The sequence below is a fragment of the Mustela nivalis genome (assembly GCF_964662115.1).
Source record: "Mustela nivalis genome assembly, chromosome: 20".
Classification (NCBI taxonomy): Eukaryota; Metazoa; Chordata; class Mammalia; order Carnivora; family Mustelidae; genus Mustela; species Mustela nivalis.
In genome coordinates, this window is record NC_139039.1 from 40,866,900 (window position 1) to 40,888,513 (window position 21,614).

The 21,614-nt window shown below is 47.2% G+C and overlaps 1 protein-coding gene across 3 annotated transcripts in view; it reads right to left on the reverse strand.

Moving 5' to 3' along the window:
- DLGAP2 (DLG associated protein 2) overlaps positions 1-21,614 on the reverse strand; it is a 776,206-nt gene that overhangs the window by 592,305 nt on the left and 162,287 nt on the right. For all 3 annotated transcript variants that reach the window (XM_082715291.1, XM_082715286.1, XM_082715287.1), the window contains one exon: positions 959-1,013. In XM_082715291.1, coding sequence (XP_082571417.1) covers positions 959-1,013 — 55 coding nt within the window. The remainder of the gene's footprint in view (positions 1-958; positions 1,014-21,614) is intronic.

The following is a 21,614-nucleotide window of genomic DNA, read 5'->3' on the forward strand; positions in this document are numbered from 1 at the left end:
CAGAGTACACCCCAACACATTATACTCTTCTGACTCCTAAAGAGTCCATTATGGTTCATTTTATTACAGCTGGGAAACATAAGGAATTGTCAGCTCAACTCTATTTTATACCTAACACAAGTATCCTGGGATGCAGACATATCTGAGAGGACACAGCTGATCCCAGAAAGGAGTAATTCTCAGAACTAGTCCTCAGCATAAAAGACAGACCCTTCCATCTTTTCCTCAGGACCTGCTATTTCTTTGATGAAAATGCCCCAAATTAGAAAACCCACAGGGTAGAGTAACTAAGACGAAGACCCATAGAACAACAAGCTCCACATGATCTTCATGTTTCTTTGTTTCTGAACTTTAACACAACAAACTTCCAAAGCTTTATTTTCAGGGACCAGCCCTCCCCCATCATGCTTGCTTAAAAGTAATGCAAACGACCTCACCTACAACCTCCAGCCACCTGCATCTGTGAGCAGTCACACGGCATGCACCCTCCCATTGCGAGACACCCATCCTTCTGTTTTCATTGAGACCCTCAGGACTTTAAGCACAGATCATCTGCCCAGCTCCCAACCAGACTGCTGGCAGTGTTGATGGTGAACGGACCACCAAGGCGTTCCATGCTAGCCGGTAATAGTGCTCCTCCTAATGAGGAAGCATGGCCATCAAAATCAACAACTTTGAAACTCACATATTCAAATTCAAAAGATAACCAGTTTCCCTTAAAAATCCAGGACAACTATCACCTAAATCTATTTGCTCCATCAAAAACAGATCTTTGAGCTCAGGCTATAACTCACTACAAAACTGAACACTCCAGTGTTGTGCTTGTTTGGTCAATAGACAATCTTGCCCTAGAGCAACAACTAAGAAAACAACATGCCTACATTATACAGTCATATTCCTCAAATATTCCGTGTCATACAACCTATGCTCTCAAAGCAAAAGAACAAAATCTATTTACCTGTATTCCTGTCTGGTAAGATACAGCAATGCTTCTGCAAAATGCCGGGCAACACCTGTTTCAAAACACATAAATAAAACACGTTTGGTTATTGTTCAGGTAGAGAAAGGTTATCTCACTCATGCGGTGAGTGTTTTACTAATAAGGTCATTCAGTGCTGCAGAGTCCTCACGCCCAGAATGCTCTAATAAATTAAACAATACAGAAAAATTTTGATGACATACATTTTTCATCAGAAAGGTTAATCAGGTAGGTGTGCTCATTGTAAATGCTGTTCCAGAACGGTAATGCAGTTCTATTTAATGTATGCCCCTAATGGGTCCTGGGAGTATTTTAAAAGCTGCTCTCAAGGGACTCCTACAATAAGGCAAATGGTCCCACCAATTTGTGTGATGGCTCTTAAAATATTAGATGCAATTAGAGCCTGAAAGTGGAGGGCTGCTGGGGCAGTATAGTGTACCGGGCCTGCCTCATAGGATCTAAGCAGAAATGCTTTCATCCAGGGTGAGTCACAGAGAGGAATGGGGAAGAGAAGTCTGCATTTACAGTCACAGTTTGGTAGTAAATGATGAAGGAAATATCTTACTTGATAAGGGAAGGTGGAAGGAATGGGAAATGGCTTTCCCTAGAAAATTTAGCACTGTGAGCACAGACGAAAAGCACCCACAGTGAAGAGATCTCTGTGGGGATTGACCCCACGGTGCATTCTAAACTCAACCAGAGCAAAGGCTGAGCTTCTGCCCTGAATTCTCCACAGGTGCAGCTGCAGCCATTCCTCCCAAACTCCCAGCCCAGAAACAGGCCTTACTTATCCTGGAGCACGGATTTAGTGGAGAGGCGGGGAGAGGGGAGGACGGCGCACAGGGGCCCCACCCAGCCCCTGCCCTCAACCGCCTTGGGCCCAGGACTCACACCTCACACAGCTACTTCTGACAGACGGGACAGCAGTCACAAAGCCTCCCTCTGTGACCCTCCTCCATGCCTCTGCCATCCCTCGGCACTGGGGAAAGAATAATTCTTGCCCAAGTATCATCAATTGCAGACAAGACAGCATGACCAATTTTCAACTCTAAACAAATCCAAGAGACAGAAGACAAAGCAATAATCAAATAAGAACCTACTAAATCTAAAATGTGGAATTTAAAGTTCAAAAAGACATCTCCTACTCCTGTAAAGCTAACAGTTTCGTTGGGACCATGAGGGATTGATGAAAATACCAAAACACACCACAAAAAGTCAAAGCCATCACCGGGCTCCACCACCTGCACCAGGGCTCTCCACTCACCAGGTCTGACACTGGCATCATTCTGGCACTATTCTCTCCTTCACTGGCCCCTAGCCTTCAAGGTCAGATAAGGAAATAATGCACACACGCACACACATGTACACATGTACACATGTACACATGCCCTGGGTTCCCTGGGAATCTTCAATCCTTCTCATTCAGGGCCAATACACTTGTTTACGGACTTTTCCAGCAATTTCCAAAAAGCCTTACAGGTTAATACCAGGCCTAAGAAATAATCTCCCTCAAAAAAAAAAAAAAGAGAGAGATGGTCTTGTGCGTCAGCGACACGCTGCGAACAGAGTATAGGAACACGAGGATAGGAACACGAGCCTCCACAGAGATGCTCACCCAGGTCCTGCAGGTGCACAGCCCTCCTGCACTCCCAGCCCCTGTAAGCACCCAGAGGGGGCGTGCTGGCTGATCCACTGCAAAGCCCCAGACTGGTCTCTCAACCCACAGTCTCCTCCCCGGTGGCATATCAAACATGCCACTTCTGGTTTATTTTTCTAAGGAAATACTAGCAACTGCTACACCACAGAAATGTTCACAATGGATGTACAGGTGCATCCCTAATGTCAATCTTAGCTCCAAACTACCCAGCTGACTCCGTTCCACAAGGGCCCTTCAAGAAAGAGAAATGGAATCTGGATCCATTAGCCACCACACGACCCGGCCAGTACCTTGGTGCTGCTGGTGTTTTCATCCAGATGAGCTGAATTCAAGGTGACATGAGGGTTCCACAGAAGGTCGGGCCCGGGAACCAGAGGGGCGCATGAAGTGAGGTCAGGTGACACAGCACGGAGGAAGGGAGGGTAGTCAGGCGTGGAGCTTGGCACCTGGGTTGGCCCTACACAGCAGAGGCACTGTCTTCCCCCAACTAACCCCCATCAGATGTGGCAGCTCTAGACTAAATCCCATTTCCCTGGTCCGGGGGTCTGGGCAGTACACAGAATCACTGGGAGAAGCCAGGCGTGGACTCAGCAAGCCGTGGTTGCCTAGAGGTCCTCAGAGCCTTGCTTCCGGTGGTTCCTACAGCGAGTTCATGTTGTGCCCTTTCCGTCTCAGAAATCTACCACACAACGCAACGTGCCCCCCAAGCCTGTGACAGATGTGTTCTGCAGCGTGTCAAGAGCACAGGTTTACACAGAGTCACTCCAACAACTCTTACTGGATAATTTAACGCTTTGCAAAGAGCGGCAGGCTGTTCCCACAAGAAGCTGTGTCTTGTGACTCTCATCAATGAGACAGACAGCCCTTCCACTTCACAGGTGAGGACTAAGGACTCCCCCGGGGCTAACAGGCCTCTCCCCCACAGAGCCCCGGCACTCTCCCGGGCCATGTGAGAGGCAGTTAGGAGAGGATACACTGGCCGCAGGGCGCAGAGCCAGAATGAGGCTGGGACCAGAGCTCCCACCAGCTGGCCCCCACCTGGCTGCCACCCCGGGGTCCTGCGCACCCCTCGTGGGCTCAGCTGCATGCAGCATCAGGAGATGGCACTGCCAGCCAGGAGCTGTCTGTCTGCAGCGGCCGCCTGGAGCCGCTGGCCCGGGGAGATGAGCGTCCAACACACAGCGCGCCTGCTGGCACACAGCTCCCACGAGACCGCGTCCAGGGCGGCCGTGAGGAAGCGGCGAGTCCACACATGTTCCCACACGTGGACGAGGAAGTGCTCACACGCTGGCAACGTCCCTCCCTCACGGTGCAGTCCCCACACACACAGGCACAGTGTCTGTGACCGAGCACAGGGTCCCCAGAGCCCCAGACACCAGCATCAGGACTGTGCTCTGGGGCAGGCCACGTACCCCCGGCATTCTCATCTGTGGCATGTCCGGGACATGGGGGCCCAAGGGGGCTTTCTGCAGCACAAGCCAGCAAACCAGTACAATCTCCCTCGGTCAAGGGGCACACACTCTGCGCCAGCGCTGTGCAGGGTGCTGGGAAAGCACAGAGTGCCCGGCCAGCCAGCCGGTCGCTGCTCAAGGGCTCAAGACCCAGTGGACATGCAGCGCCAGGGCTGACAGTCTGTGCCAAGCGCCGGCATGTGCCAAGCATCCATGTCCCATGAAGTGTTCACACCACAACCCAGAGAAGGGACACGGACCCTCTGGGAGGTGATGGGTGCGTCTGTGACCGTGACTACAGGGACGGAGTATGTATCCAAACACACTCCTCACACTGTCCGAGTCAAACCGTGCTGGGTCTCGTGTGTCAGCTGGGAAAGTCTTCCACCCCAAATGTTCAATAAAGTTTTCCTGCGCCTTTAAACACACAGGCTTGTGGACACACATGGACACGCACACGGAAACACACAGTACATTTCTACAAAACCCCCCGTGACACTGGCGCTCGCTGGCCAGGAAGACGTGTCCTTGGGGAACCACCCACACACCGGGGATGCTGCGTGTCTACACAGCAACATACTCGACTCGTCCGTCCTTGTACACACACGGTCCAACGTGGTCATAAGTCGGCAGAGTGGCCACGGGACAAATCACACAGAAGAGCAGAGTGTGTGAGCGCCCATGAAAAAGACTTCAGCCTCTCCTTGACGGGTGAGGAGCAGACAGAGGGCCTTCGTAGCAGAGCCAGAAATCAAGGATCTGACTGTCCCCTGACAAAGCTCCTGACGAGGACGCTCGTGGTTCGGGGCTTGGAAGCACAGCGTGTATCCAGAGCAGGCGTGGGGCAGACGAGCACAGGCCCCCTCCCCACACCCAGGGACACGAGCCAGAGGGGACCAGAGAACAAGGGGCTGGGGTGGCGTCCTGGGGCCGGAAACAGGGAGGCTGGTTACAAGCCTTGCACACTCAACCGAGCTGCCGCAGAGCCCAGCTCCGGCTGGTTACGAGCCTTGCACACTCAACCGAGCTGCCGCAGAGCCCAACTCCGGCTGGTTATGAGCCTTGCACACTCAACCGAGCTGCCGCAGAGCCCAGCTCCAGCTTCCCCGGGAGAGCAGCGGGCGGTCCACTCCCCCAGGCCTCACATCCCTGAGCAGGACACCGGGGTATTCTCCTCTGGAGACTAAAACAGGCAGAGAGAACATACCTCCGGCTGATGCAGGCCTTCCAGTTAAAACTGGCTTGCCACTAGATCTGTGGAAAATTCCACCAGCCAATAAGCCCCACTTACTCACCAAAAACAAAGTCTGCATGAATGTTTAATGTCTCACACTTAATGAAGACTCACAGCTGAGCATTACCATGCGTTTGAAGAGACCCCCACTTTGAGAACGACAGACAAAATCAGAGGAAACAGAAACAGTACCAGAAATAAGAGGACTTTTTTTTTAAGATTTTATTTTTATTTATTTGAGAGCAAGAGACACCTCAGACGGGGGATGGAGCAGAGGGAGAAGCAGGCTCCCCACCGAGCAGAGAGCCCGGCATGGGGCTCGATCCCAGGACCCCGAGATCATGGCCCGAGCTGAAGGTAGAGGTTTCACGGAACCACCCAGTGCACCCCAAAACCCATCTGAACTCAGTCTTTACCTCATTATTCAAAACGTGTCCAGGAAACCTGGATAAAGGCCAAAACTGGGCTAGGAGTAAGAAGCAAACTCGGGTCCGGTCCAGAGACACTTTGACAAAACATTCATAAAGGGCGGTAGAATGAGGAGTTGGCCAAAGGCTTCTATTTAAGCAACAGGAATGAAGACGGCAGGTGTTAGTGAGGGAACAGAGGGCGGAGCAGGGGAGCAGAACAGAAGAACAGCCCCTTATGGATATGGTCAACGCCGCGGCCAAGAAGCAGCAGCAGCTCAGGGAGGCTGACACAGGGGTCTTCCCACCAAAGGTGCAGAGGCAACCGGGCGCCTACACAGAAAATAATGAACCTTGACACACAGCTTACAGCCTCACAAAAATTAACTTGAAATAAATCAGATTAAATGTAAAAGGCAACATTCCAGACTCCCTAGCAGACAATAGGGAAGAAAACCCTAGATGCCCTTTCTCATGGCGATGGCACTTTAGGCACAACAGCAAAGGCTCTGCCATGGAAGAAAGAGTTGGTAAGTGGCACTTCACGAAAAGTAAACACTTCTGCTGTGTGAGACACAAGTTCCAGAGAAGACAACAAGCCACAGACAGGAGGAAATATTTGCAAAAGACTCATCTCTTAAAGCACAATTATCCTCCAAATATGCAAAAAACACTTAAAACCCAGCAGGAAAACACACAAGTCAATCCAAACATGGGCCAAAGACACTGACACACATCTCACCAAACATCTGACCAAAGGAGTTACACAAAAGCCTAAGTGAGACCCCGCCTCCGCACCTGTGGAAATGGCCAGCATGCAGAGCGCCCGTGGAAATGGCCAGCATGCAGAGCGCTGACCCAGCACGTGCTGGTGAGGATGTGGGGCCCGGGGCTCCCCCTCACTACTGGTGGGAGGTAGACTGGTGCCACCACAGTAGGAGAGGGGCTGACTGCTTCCTACAAAACTGAGCACACCCTTCATGTACAATTCAGAAATCCTGCTCCTTGCTATTTCCCAAAGTGGCTGAAAACCTATGCCCACACAAAACCTGCATGTGGATTTTACAGCAGGGCTATCATAACTCCAAAACCTGGAAGCAAGCAGGCAAGATGTCCTCCAGCAGGTAAATGGATAAAATGGTCCTTCCAGACAAACAATATTACTCAACACAAAAAAAGAAATGAGCCACCCAACCATGAAGACACGGAGAAACCTCCAATGTGCTTCACCCAGTGAAGGAAGCCAGTCTGAGGGCTACTTGCTCTGTGATTCCAACTCTGTGACCTGCTGGACAAGGCAGAACTACAGACACAGTAAACAGATGAGTGGCTTCCAGAGGATGACGATGGAGAGGGAGACTTGGGGGTGGGGGGCCTGGAGGGGGAGGGCTGGGGCTGGGGAGGGAGGGGGGCAGGGGAGCACAGAGGGTTTAGGCGGTGACACTACTCTGTGTGACCCTGTCATGGCAGGTAGGAGTCCCCACACATTCGTGCAAACCCCTGAGCGTGCGACACCAACAGTGACCCTGACGTGCACTGAGGATGTGGGGGATGAGGACGTGTCCATGGGGGCTCATCAGTGGCGACGACGCCCCGACCAGAGGGGACGGAGGTGGGGGGAGGGGGTGGGGGATGGGGGCAGACGCCATTCGCCCCCGAGATCTGTGTCTTTTGCACAGTTTGCTATTAATGTGCAACTGCTCTGGAAAAAAAAAAATCTCCAAAAAGAATTTTTCCTTCACATGAAACATAAGCATTTCTGGGCGGACAGGAATGGTTTCAGCATACAGTGAACAGAGGTCCTGCTGTGGAGGCCCTTCCCTACCAGCTCCTGGCTCTGACGTGGTGCCCACCCCCAGGGCCTCCCCTGGATCCTTCCTCCTTGACCCTGACAGATCTCGCTGGCCCCTGCAGGCAGGAAGTCTATGACCTCCACAGACTTGGGATGACTTTGCTGCCCAAATCTCCAGCATGGTTGATGTGCTCCCTATCTGTGAACTGCTCTGCAAAAAACCCAGGAATTCCCAGACACGTACCCCTGAAACACTGATGGTTCCACATCCTGTTATGGAACAGAAAGAGAGATGTCAACACAAACATTAAAAATCAACTCCCCAGACAGAATTAATAGCTCCCCTTCACGGCTATGGCAGTAAAACAACAACACTACCACACCGAAGTCCCTTTCAAACCACAAAAGCATCCCTTCCACAGCCACAGACACACAGCTCAGGGCATATGTGCAGAGCGAGGTCAATAGTCCCCTCATCCTAGGAACACAGCCAGGGGTACATAACCACCCAGGGGGACAGGAAGCCCCTCCAGCTCCACCACGCCTTCGCGACACACACACCCGCAGGAAGCTGGCACAGAGACGCCGCGCAGCGTGGCTGCGACGTGAATAAGTGAATGGATCCACGAGCCCTGCGGCACCACTAAGCACGATCACATGATCTGAACACCAAGATGAAACGCCATTGGCAATGTGGTGGTGCGACCACCTTACGGAGGCCAAACGAGGCTCTGCCTGCGATTTCAGGGGAGAAAGGGAAAACCCCGAAGTCTCTTCACTGTGGAGAACTCCGGCTGAAGTCGCACGGAGGTGCAGGTGCCGCACCACCAAATACTGACAGGTCGTGCTCCCCAGGCTGTCCTCAACAATACTGTGTCTGATGCTCAAGCAGTCACACCTGATGCCCTGCCAGAGGCCAGGACCCAAAGCAAAATCTCCCACCCAGCTCCTGTGCTGTAGGAAAGCACTGGGGGCTGCTGAGTTTCCCAGACCACGCGCTCCGGAAGCCTGCGTGCCACTCAGTCCGCAAACCAAGGAGCAGCTTTCAAAGCAGAGAACCATATATTGTGTGAGCTGTGGAGTATTTCCACCCAGGATAACCCCCTTCTAAGTGCATGAGGGACAAGAGTTTCCAGCCTGAAAAGAACTGTTCTTTGCAACAAATGCAGAGGACCCAGGCAGCCATCTCTGCACGCTCACGTGGCGCATCTCTGTGTGCTGTCCACGTGTGAAAACACTAGCAATCAGCAGACTTACAGAATGGCACTGTGATCAGAAACACCATCTTTCCTCCCCAACGTGCTCAAACACTTTCTCCAGGTGATCACAGCTGCCACAGATGGCTCACGTGGCCCAGCCGTGTGGTCCCTCAGGGAGGATGTTAACTGTCCAGCTGTGAGCCTGGCTGCTCAGCTGTGTGCTTGACTAGCCTCAGGGTGTTCTGCCTGTGTCTGAAGTGTTTCCAAGGAGAGACAAGCACTGGACCCCACTCCTGGCCCCATGGTGCACGGTCCTGTCCCATGCCCCGAGTGCCTCAGGACAACAGAAGCTGGAGGACGGAGGGACCTGGACCCCCTTTCCTGCTTCACTGCAGCAGCTGGGACACCTTAGCACGTCCACTGCCCTCGGACTGAAGACGGACGTGCCGTCTCCTGGTCTTTGGATGCCCCGGGCCTGCAGATGCAGACTGCTGGCTTCTCGGCCTACGAAAGTGCATGAGCTGCTTCTCACACTAGATCTCGTCTCAGACAGAGACAGAGGGAGGCAGACGGCTGTGACATATGGACACACAGATGAATTCTGCTCTGGAGAACCCTGACTAATGCCACAGACTCCTCCGGTTCCCTGCTGACAAGCTCACACCCCACTGGGTCTGGATGCCTGGAGAGGAGGTCCTCAGCCGCACTGCCTGGAGGACCCGTTCAGTGCACCCACCTGGTGAGCGGCCTACGCCAACACCTGATTCCACAGGCCCGGCTGGCGGTGCCCTGTGAGGGAAGGTGGCCCAGGTGGACCAGCCAGGGACCCCTGTGCTAACAGCTCATCCCAGGCTCGCCCAGGGAGGGACAGGGCTATGGGGAGGCCAAGGTCGCTGTCCACAGCAGGGGTGCTGCTCATGCACTTGTGTGGCTTCTCGATCATTCCCAACTTTTTACTGGACGACACTGAGAATTGCAGGAGCTATTCTGACTCCTGAGTCCCGCTTACTGTGGGAAATCCCGAAGGACAGGAGACGGCCCTTCCGTGGGACAGTGAGCAGGGCAGCTGTGTCGGGGGGGGAGGTGCAGAAACAAGGCATCAGCGTGAGGTCCTAAAGCCAGGGAAGCCAACCGTGACAGGCCCCGAAAAGGATGATGAGAGGAGAGGCTGCAGGGCCGGCCGTGCCCTGGGAGCAGGGCCTCCACGCTGCCTGGTGCTCTCTGCTCAAGAAGTGCCTCCTCACACGGCCCCTGTATCTGTCCTCCTTCTGGAAGCCAGAATAGCAAGAGCCCCTGTGCCCTCCCGCTGAAGGTTGGCTTGGGAGAAACCATGCTGATCTGGAAAGGTAGCCCCAGGCTCATGGGGTGCTGACAGGGTCTTTAGGATGTAGAAAACGAAGCGCCCCACAGCAGCCTGCCCTCTAAGCCTCACGAAGGAGTCCAACAGCCCATTTCTGAAAGTCCTTGGGCTGCACAGTGTGGGAGCCTTGTGCCAGGAAGCTCCAAGACACGCACGTGCTTTGTACCAAATCATCACACCCCTCAAAAGTGAGAACAACTAAGAAAAGTTGCAGATACTTCCATTCTTATAAGAGAAGCCATTTAACTTAATTTTACAGAACATTTATCTGAGCTTAAAAATAGCAGAAACTGGCACATAATGAGTTTGGACCAGCTGTTTCACTACATTGGTCCTCATATTTGTTTTTCTAAATTTCAGGAACTATTGATTGACGAAGTTAGGAACTTAGGAACTAATTAAGAGCTCACACTGTACCAAGAGCTCTGAAAAGGCGTAGCAATTTAAATGATGTGAAGAAATATCATCTCTAACTTTTTTAAAATGAATCAATGCGAGCAGTCACTGAGAGGACTGGTCATCTGGCCGCACCACTGACAGGCTGTCCCACGGAGGGCAGCCGTGAGTGTCCCAGAGAATTTGATCCGCACAGGGACGAAGACCACTGACACTTCAGAAAACCTGAGGGCTTCAAAGAGCTCCGTCATTCTCATGGAAGTAGGGGTAACTGTCTCCTCTGAAAGTTCAAGAATATCCAACATCTGATTTATAAAGTACCTACCGGACCCAATACTCCTCTCGTCACACACACCCCCATGCCAGGACCCCACAGAACCGCAGGCATTGGGTTCACTGGCAAGCCTTCCTCACTCGATCTGCCAGTGTGGGACCCCATTGCCTTGACTTCTGGCTCCTTCCCAGTCTTCGCTGCAAATCCTTGCCTCTCCCTGTCTCTTGTACTTCATGCTGAGGACACAACCACCAGCTCCTCTCTGTCACCCCTGAGCCCTGGTCCTAAACCCTGAGCCCTCAGAGAGACACACACAACTGCCTACTTGATCACACTCGCATGTCTCAGGGGACCTCAAAATTAATTTGTCCCCCAAACAGTCTCACCTCCAACTGAGCTCCCTGCACACATGGGGCCAGCGCACCATCCCTGGCACAGGGCCCTGCCTCGCCCTGCAGTCCCCAGTCCTCCGTGGAAGCCTGTTCCCACCATGGCAGACCTGGCCAGGGCCTCACCGCCCACCCCACTGCTGCCCCACCCCAGGCTACCAGCACCTCAGTAGCCCAGCCCTCTCCTGACTACCCTGCCTGCTCCCACTCTCATGCCCTCATAACTGGTCCTCAGAGGCACACCAAGGTAATCCTCTAAGCCAGTCTTTACATCAGTCTCAGCCCAGAACACTCTGACAACTCCTCAGAGAACTTGGTCCCTCAACGCCTCCAAGCCCCAGAGTTCTGTGACAGGAGCCAATGACCTTAGGCCCACTCAAGAGTTCAAGCCACACCAGCCCTACCATCAGCCAAGCACACCCCAGGGACTTTGCACATGCTGCCCTGTGCTGGCAAGCTCTCCTCCAGGGTGTCCTCACTGACCACTGGCCTGCGGAAGTCTCCTCATCAGTGAGCCCTCCTCCACTTCTGAACAATGCTATGGCTCTGCGTCCAGTCCTCCACTCTTCCTCCACCATACTCCCTCACAGCTCACACAGCCTGGGGCTCCCACCTGTGTCTGTGTGCTCTCCAGCTGCAGAGAGGGAGCAAAAGCTCTGGGGAGGCAGGACTGTCTGTGGTGGTCACAGTGTGACCTCTGGGCACACAGCTGTGGCTGACACGTGGCACGCCAGAAAAATTGTCTGCTGTGATCAGTAGACTAATGCATACGGGGTGACTGTCCAGCTTCCTTGAATCCCACAACCCTTTAACACACGAGGTCATGTGTGGACCTGTAACGACCCCCTCCCACACAGCAGGGAAGTGGGGAGCTGCTGCATCTGAAGTGTGGTGTCCAGAGAGCACAGGGACCCTTTCCCTCTGCTCCCCAAGCAGGGCCCTGTGGGACCATCTCCTGGGTGAACTCTGAAGGAAGTTCATGTACCACAAAGGGCTCAGGGGCAGCAGGAGTAAGCTTGCAGGCGGAAGGACACACAGTTAGGACAGCACTGACCCACACCACGGGCTTCTGGACCACCCTCACTACCGTCCTGGGATGCGAGCCCACAGGGCCCCCCACTTTAAAGGTGCCCTGAGGGGAGGAGGCAAGATGGTGGTGGAGTAGCAGGCTGAGATGACATCAGCTCGCAGAAGATCAGCTAGACAGTTATCAAACCACTCCGAACACTTACAAATCCAACTGGAGATCAAAGAGAAGAGCAGTGATTCTAGGAACAGAAAATCGGCCACTTTCTGGAAGGTAGGACGTATGGAGAAGAGAATCTGAAGTGACAGGAAGACAGACCGCAGCGGGAGGGGCCACCTCCCAGCAATCAGTGGAGCAATGGAGCACAAAATCAGAACATTTAAAAGTCCACTCCACTGAGGGACGTCGCTCCAGAGACTAAGCCGGAGTGAAGCCCACACGGGGACAGTGTGGCCTCAGATCCCACGGGGTCACAGAAGGATGAGGGGTGTCTGAGTGTGGCAGAGCTCACAGTATGGGAGTGGGGAAGCCACAGCAGAGACGAAGTGGAGTGAGCTCTCAGCTCAGTGTTACCTTAAACTGTGATCCATGGCATAGGCCACTGCTCTGTGAGTGGGGAACCCACAAGTGACAGATCTGGGGACACCCCCCGGGAAGAGCTCAGGGATCTGCGGGGTTCGGAAACTCCAAACAGGGCCATGCACCAGAGACAGAGATGGTCAGTCACAGGCCGGGTGAGATCAGAGGGCGGCCGGAGACCAGGGAGACAGGAGGGACTGACAGCTCATCTCCAAGGGCGCACTGAGGAGTGAGACCCCAGCTCTCGGTTCCTCCGGCTGGAGACTGAGAGGCCGCCATCTTCATTCCTGTCCTCCAGAACAGTACAGAAAGAGCTCAGGGAACAAAAGTCCCCAAGAGCAAACCCGAGCGGATTACTTAGCCGGGCCCCTGGCAAGAACAGCGCAATTCCGCCTCAGGCAAAGACACGTGAGAATCACTGAAACAGACCCTCCTGCAGGGATCGGCAAGAACATCCAGCAAGACCAAGCTCACTGATCACGGAGAACAGAGGAGTTCCAGAGGAGGAGAAGGCAAAGCATGGAATTTATGGCTTTCTCCACACAATCCTTTAGTCTTGCAAAGTTAATTAATTTTTTAAATTTTTTTCCTTATTCTATTTTTTAAACTTTTACTTTTCCTCTTTTAATGTTTCTTTAACTAGTTTATCTTAACAATACCTTTCTTTAAAAAAATATTTTTGAACCTTCATTATTATGGTCATATTTTATTGTTCATTGTATCTAACTTTATTTTTTGTACACACATAGGGTTTTTTCTTCTAAAAAATTTAGGGATACAACTTCTTCTAATAGATCAAAATATACCCTAAATCTAGCACAGGACTTTGTTCTAGTCTCCTGCCTGAACAAATTCTCTCCACTTCATTTTTCTTTCTCTACCCAACCAACTTATCAAGTCCTCTTCTGAATTTTTTATTTTATTTTATTTTATTTTAATTTTATTTTATTTTATTTTCAATGTAGCAGTATTCATTGTTTTTGCACCACACCCAGTGCTCCATGCAATCTGTGCCCTCTCTAATACCCACCACCTGGTTCCCCCAAACTCCCACCCCCCACCTCTTCAAACCCCTCAGATTGTTTTTCAGAGTCCATAGTCTCTCACGGTTCACCTCCCCTTCCAATTTCCTTCAACTCCCTTCTCCTCTCTAAATCCCCTTGTCCTCCATTCTATTTGTTATGCTCCACACATAAGTGAAACCATATGATTTTTTGAATTTTTTTAAAATTTACATCTTTACAGTCACATGCCATCCCTTCATCGTGTTTACACTTGTTCTTGTGTGTGTGTGTATATATATATATATATATATATATATATATATATATATATATATATATATATGTAAAATTTTCTTTCTTTAAAATTTTGGGAGATAGTTTCTTCTAAGAGACCAAAACACTCCCAAAATTAAGTGGGTGGCACTGTTATATTCACCAGTCTAATATATATATTTTCTTTTTTCTTCTTTTTAAATTTTTTTGAACTTCTCTTTATTCCCCTTTCTTCCATCCATCATTTGGGGTCTCTTCTAATTTGATTAACGCACAATTCCTGGGGTCTTTGCCACCCTTTTAGAATTTTATTCTCTTGTTCATATATTCTTATCGGGATAAATTGGCAAGGTGGAAACTCTCAACACAAAGAAAAGAACAAGAGGCAGTACCAAAGGCTTGGGACCTAATCAATACAGACATAAGAAATACGTCAGATCTAGAGTTTTGAATGACGATTCTCAAGGTGCTAGCTGGGCTCAAAAAAGGCATGGAAGATATTAGGGAAACCCTATCTGGAGAAATAAAAGCCCTTTCTGGAGAACTAAAAGAACTAACATCTAACCAAGCTGAAATTTAAAAAAAGGTATTAATGAGGTCCAATAAAAAATGGAGGCTCTTACTGCTAGGGTAAATGAGGCAGAAGAGATTATTAGTGATATACAAGACCAAATGCCAGAGGATAAAGAAGCTGAGCAAAAGAGAGAAAAACAACTACTGGACCATAAGGGGAGAATTTGAGAGAAAACTGATACCATAAGATGAGACAACATTAGAATAATTGGGATTCCAGAAAAAGAAGAAAGAGAGAGGGGAACATAAGGTATATTGGAAGGAATTATTATAGAGAATTTCCCTAATATGACAAAGTGAACAAGCATCAAAATCCAGGAGGCACAGAAAATCCCCCTCAAAATCAAGAAGAATAGGTCCACAACCTGCCATCTAATAGTAAAACTTACAAGTCTTAGCGACAAAGAGAAAATCCTGAAAGCACCGAGGACAAGAAGTCTGTAACATACGATGGTAGAAATATTAGATTGGCAGCGGACTTATCCAGAGACCTAGCAGGCCAGAAACCTATCGCTGGCATGATATAGTCAGAGCACTAAGCGAGAAAAACATGCACCCAAGAATACTATATCCAGCTAGGCTATCATTGAAAGTAGGAGAGATAGAAAGTTTCCAGGAGAAACAAAAACTTAAGAATTTGCAAACAGTAAACCAGCCGTACAGGAAATATTGAAAGGGTCCTCTAAGCAAAGAGAGAGCTTAGAAATAGTAGACCAGAAAGGAACAGGCAATATACAGTAACAGTCACCTTACAGGCAATACAGTGGCACTAAATTCATCTCTCTCAATAGTTATCCTGAATGTAAATGGGCTAAATGCCCCAATCGAAAGACACAGGGTATCAGAATGGATTAAAAAAACAAAACCCTTCAATATGCTGCCTACAAGAAACTCATTTTAGACCCAAAGACAACTCCAGATTTAAAATGAGGGGGTGAAAAACAATTTACCATTCTAATGGACCTCAAAAGAAAGCTGGGGTGGCAATCCTTTTATTAGATCAATTAGATTTTAAGGCAAAGACTATAATAAGAGATGAGGGAGGACTCTATATAATACTCAAAGGTTCTGTCCAACAAAAAGATCTAACAATTTTAAATATCTATGTCACTAGCATGGGAGCAGCCAATTATATAAACCAATTAATAACAAAATCAAAGAAACACATCGACAATAATACAATGATAGTAGGAGACTTTAACACTCCCCTTCACTGAAATGGACAGATCATCCAAGCAAAAGATCAACAAGGAAATAAAGGCCTTAAACGACACACTGGACCTGATGGACATCACAGATATATTCAGAACATTCCATCCCAAAGCAACAGAATACACATTCCTCTCTAGTGCTCATGGAACATTCTCCAGAAGAGATCACATCCTGGGTCACAAATCAGGTCTCAACCAGTACCACAAGATTGGGATCATTCCCCACATATTTTCAGACCACAATGCTGTGAAGCTAGAACTTAACCACAAGAGGAAATTTTGAAAGAACCCAAACACGCGGAGGCTAAAGAGAATCTTTTTAAAGAATCAATGGGTCAACCAGTAAATTAAAGAAGAACTGAAAAAATTCATGGAAACAAATGATAATGAAAACACAATGGTTCAAAATCTGTAAGACACAGCAAAGGCAGTCCTGTGAGGAAAATATATAGCAATTCAAGCCTTTCTCAAGAAACAAGAAAGTTCTTAAGTAAACAACCTAAGCCTCCACCTACAGGAGCTAGAGAAAGAACAAAGAAAGCCTAACCCAGCAGGAGAAGAGAAATCATAAAGATTAGAGCAGAAGTGAATGAAATAGAAGCCAAAAGAACAGAAGAACAGATCAAGGAAACTAGCAGCTGGTTCTTTGAAAGAATTAGTAAGACTGATAAACCCCCTGGCCATACTTATCAAAAAGAAAAGAGAAAGGACACAAATTAATAAAATCATGAATGAAAGAGGAGAGATCACAACAAACACAAAAAATATATAATCATTTATAAGAACATATTATGAGGAAGTATACGCCAGTAAATTTGACAATCTGGAAGAAGTGGATGCATTCCTACAGACATATAAACACCAAAACTGAACCAGAAAGAAATAGAAAACCCAAACAGACCCATAATCAGTAAGGAGACTGAAGCAGTTATCAAAAATCTCCCAACAAGAGCCCAGGGCCAGATGGCTTCCCAGGGAAATTCTACCATACATTTAAAGAAGAATTCATTCCTATTCTTCTGAAACAGTTCCAAAAAATAGAAATGGAGGGAAAACTTCCAAACTCATTTTCTGAGGCCAGCATTACGTTGATCCCAAAACCAAACAAAGACCCCATCAAAAAGGAGAATTACTGATCAATATCTTTGATGAACACAGATGCAAAAATTTTAACCAAAATACTAGCCAATAGGATCCAACAATACATTAAAAGGAGTATTCACCAGGACAAAGTGGGATTTATTCCAGGGCTGCAAGTTTAGTTCAACAACCACAAATCAATGAGATACACTACTTTAATTAAAAAAAGAAAAAGAACCATATGATACTCTCAATAGATGCTGAAAAAGCATTTGACAAAGTACAGCATCCTTTCTTGATCAAAACTATTCAAAGTGTAGAGATAGAAAGTACATACCTCAATATAATCAAAACCATCTACGAGGGGCGCCTGGGTGGCTCAGTGGGTTGAGCCGCTGCCTTCGGCTCAGGTCATGATCTCAGGGTCCTGGGATCGAGTCCCGCATCGGGGGGGTCTCTGCTCAGCGGGGAGCCTGCTTCCTCCTCTCTCTCTGCCTGCCTCTCTGCCTAATTGTGATCTCTCTCTGCCAAACAAGACAGGGACATCCATTATCATTATTGCTATTTGAGCTATTTGACATATTAATAGAAGTCCTAGCCTCAGCAATCAGACAACAAAAAGAAATTAAAGGCATCCAAATTTGGCAAAGCAGAAGTCAAACTCTCATTCTTTGCAGATGATATGATACTTTTGTGGAAAACCCAGAAGACCCCACTCCAAATCTGCTAGAACTTGTACAGGAATTCAGTTAAGTGTCCAGATATAATATCAATGCACAGAAATCAGTTGCATTTCTATACACCAACTACAAGACAGAAGAAATTAAGGAGTCAATCCCATTTTCAATGGCACCCAAAATCATAAGATACCTAGGAATAAACCTAACCAAAGAGGCAAAGAATTTGTACTCAGAAAACTGTAAAGTACTCATGAAAGAAATTGAGGTAGACACAAAGAAATGGAAAAATGTTCATTGCTCATGGACTGGAAGAACAAATTTGTGAAAATGACTATGCTACCTAAAGCAATCTACACATTTAATGCAATCCCTATCAAAATTCCATCAATTTTTTCAAAGAAATGGAACAAGTAATCCTAAAATTTATGTGGAACAAGAAAAGGCCCTGAATAGCCAGAGGAATGTTGAAAAAGAAAGCCAAAGTTGGTGGCGTCAAAATTCCAGACTTCAAGCTCTATTACAAAGCTGTCATCATCAAGACAGTATGGTCCGGGCACAAAAACGGACACATAAACCATTGGAACAGAATAGAGAGCCCAGAAATAGACCCTCAACTTTATGGTCCACAAATCTTCAACAAAGCAAGAAAGAATGTCCAATGGAAAAAAGACAATCTCTTCAACAAATGGTGTTGGGAACACAGGACAGCCACATGCAAAAGAATGAAACTGGACTATTTCCTTACACCACACACAAAAATAGACTCCAGATGGATGAAGGACCTCAACATGAGAAAGGAATCCATCAAAATCCTTGAGAAGAACACAGGCAGCAACCTCTTTGACCTCAGCTGCAGCAACTTCTTCCTAGAAACATCACCAAAGTCAAGGGAAGCAAGGGCAAAATGAACTATTGTGACTTCATCAAGATCAAAGCTTTTGCACAACAAAGGAAACAGTTAACAAAACCAAAAGACAACTGACAGAGTGGGAGAAGATATTCCCACATGACTTGTGAGATATAGGCTAGTATTCAAAATCTATAAAGAACTTCTCAAACTCAACATCCAAAAACAAAAAATCCAATCAAGAAATGGGCAGAAGACATGAACAGACATTTCTGCAAAGAAGACATCCAGATGGCCAACAGACACATGAAAAAGTGCTCCATCCACATCACTCGGCATCAGGGAAATACAAATCAAAATCACAATGAGATCCCACCTCACACCAGTCAGAAGGGCTAAAATGAACCAGTCAGGAACTGACAGATGCTGGCGAGGATGCGGAGAAAGGGGAACCCTCCTCCACTGTTGTTGGGAATGCAAGCTGCTGCAGCAACTCTGAAAAATAGCATGAAGTTTCCTCAAAAAGGTGAAAATAGAACTACCCTACGAACTGGCAATAGCTCTACTGGGTATTTACCCTAAAGATACAAAAGCAGTGATCTGAAGCGGCACGTGCACCTGAATGTTTATAGCAGCATTGTCCACAATAGCCAAACTGTGGAAAGAACCTAGATGTCCATCAAAAGATGAATGGATAAAGAAGAGGTGGTATATACTTACTACAGAATACTATGCAGCCATCAGAAGAAATAAGTCTTGCTATTTATGACAACGTGGATAAAACTAGAGGGTATTATGCTAAGTGAAATAAGTCAAACAGAGAAAGACAATTATCATATAATCTCCCTGATATGAGGAAGTTGAGAGGCAACATGGGGGTTATGGGGGGTAGGGAAGGAAAAAATGAAACAAGATGGGATTGGGGGGGAGACAAACCATAGGGAGACTCTTAATCTCACAAAACAAACTGAGAGCTGCCAGGGGGAGGAGGGTTGGGAAAGGGGGTGGGGTTATGGACACTGGGGAGGGTATGTGCTATGGTGAGTGCTGTGAAGTGTGTAAATCTGGCGATTCACAGACCTGTACCCCTGGGGCTATTAAAAATTATATGCCAATAAAAAATAAAAATAAAATAAAATAAAAATAAAAAACTACAAAGTAAAACCAAAAATAAATAAAAATTATTAGAAGCTGGTTTTTTGAAAGGATAAGATCGATAAACCATTGGCCACACTAATCCAAAAGAAAAGAGAGAAAGCTCAAATTAATAAAATTATGAATAAAATGGGAGAGATCATAACTAACACCAAGGAAGTAGAAACAATCATCAGAAGTTATTATCAACAGTTATATGCCAATAAGATAAGCAACCTAGATGAAATAGATGCATTGCTGGAAAACTATAAACTCCCAAAATTGAACCAGGAAGAAGTTGAAAACCTGAATGGATCAATATCTAGCAACGAGATTGAAACAGTGATCAAAAAGCTCCCCAAAACCAAGGGACCAGGACCTGATGGATTCCCCGAGGATTTCTACCAAACTATCAAAGAAGAAATAACACCTATTCTCCTGAAGCTGTTTCCAAAAATAGAAGCAGAAGTAAAACTTCTAGATTCTTTCTATGAAGCCAGCATTACCCTGATCCCCAAACCAGGCAAAGACTCCAACAAAAAGGAGAATTTCAGAACAATATCACTGATGAATAGGGATGCTAAGATTCTCAACAAGATCCTAGCCAATAGGATACAACAGCACATCAAAAAGATTATCCACCATGGCCAGGTGGGATTCATCCCTGGGTTACAAGGATGGTTCAACATTCGCAAATCAATCAATGTGATAGAACAAATCAATAAGAGAAGAGAGAAGAACCACATGGTCCTCTCAATTGATGCAGAAAAAGCATGTGACAAAATCCAGCATCCGTTCCTAATTAAAACACTTCAAAGTATAGGGATAGAGGGAACATTCCTGAACTTCATAAAATCTATCTATGAGAGGCCCACAGCAGATATCATCCTCAATGGAAAAAAGCTCACAGCCTTCCCATTGAGATCAGGAACACGACAAGGATGCACACTCTCACCACTCTTGTTCAACATTGTATTAGAAGTCCTCACAACAGCAATCAGACAACAAAGAGAAATAAAAGGTATCCAAGTTGGCAATGAAAAGGTCAAATTCTCTCTCTTCCCAGATGACATGATTCTTTATGTGGAAAACCCAAAAGACTCCACCCCCAAACTACTAGAACTCATACAGCAATTCAGTAACGTGGCAGGATACAAAGTCAATGTACAGAAATCAGTGGCTTTCTTATACACTAACAATGAAAATACAGAAAGGGAAATTAGAGAATTGATTCCATTTACTATAGCACCAAGAACCATAAGATACCTGGGAAAATTTTTAGCCCAAGATCAGGGGTCATTAGTGGTCTACTTACCCCCAAGCTTGTGAGAATCTGTAATAGCAGGCATGTAGATACTTAAAGTTTTGAAATTCAGAATATTGTGGAGCATTTGCATTGATCTCAGCAATTTAGTGGGCAATGGCCAGAGATAATAGGCACTATGTAATGCACAGGGTATGCTGCACATCAAAGATCTGTGGGGAACTCCGTGGCTTTGAGGGTCCTATGCATGGCATGTTTATGTACGGAACTGAAAAACTTTATATGACTGTTTCTGCCTATAACTTCACTTTGTTTGATGTATAAAGATAAATTATTTTTATATGTCTTTGCTTTAATAAACACTAAATTTTCCACAAGTGCCACTACCTCACCTATCAAAAGTTAATTGTATCTTCTATTGTTTGGGACGATTTCAGAAAATCATTTGACTTCATTTTCCTGTACTTGTGTGGTATAATTTCTTACCCTCAGTCTTTTCTTAAACTTAAATAAATGATTTGTAAGTACTATAGAAAGAAAAAGATACCTGGGAATAAACCTAACCAAACCTATCCCAGATCCTTTACCTGGGAGTAAAGGATCTGTACTCGAGGAACTACAGAACACTCATGAAAGAAATTGAAGAAGACACAAAAAAATAGAAGACCATTCCATGCTCTTGGATCAGAAGAATAAACATTGTTAAAATGTCTGTACTGCCTAGAGCAATCAATACTTTTAATGCCATTCAGATCAAAATTCCACCAGTATTTTTCAAAGAGCTGGAGCAAATAATCCTAAAAT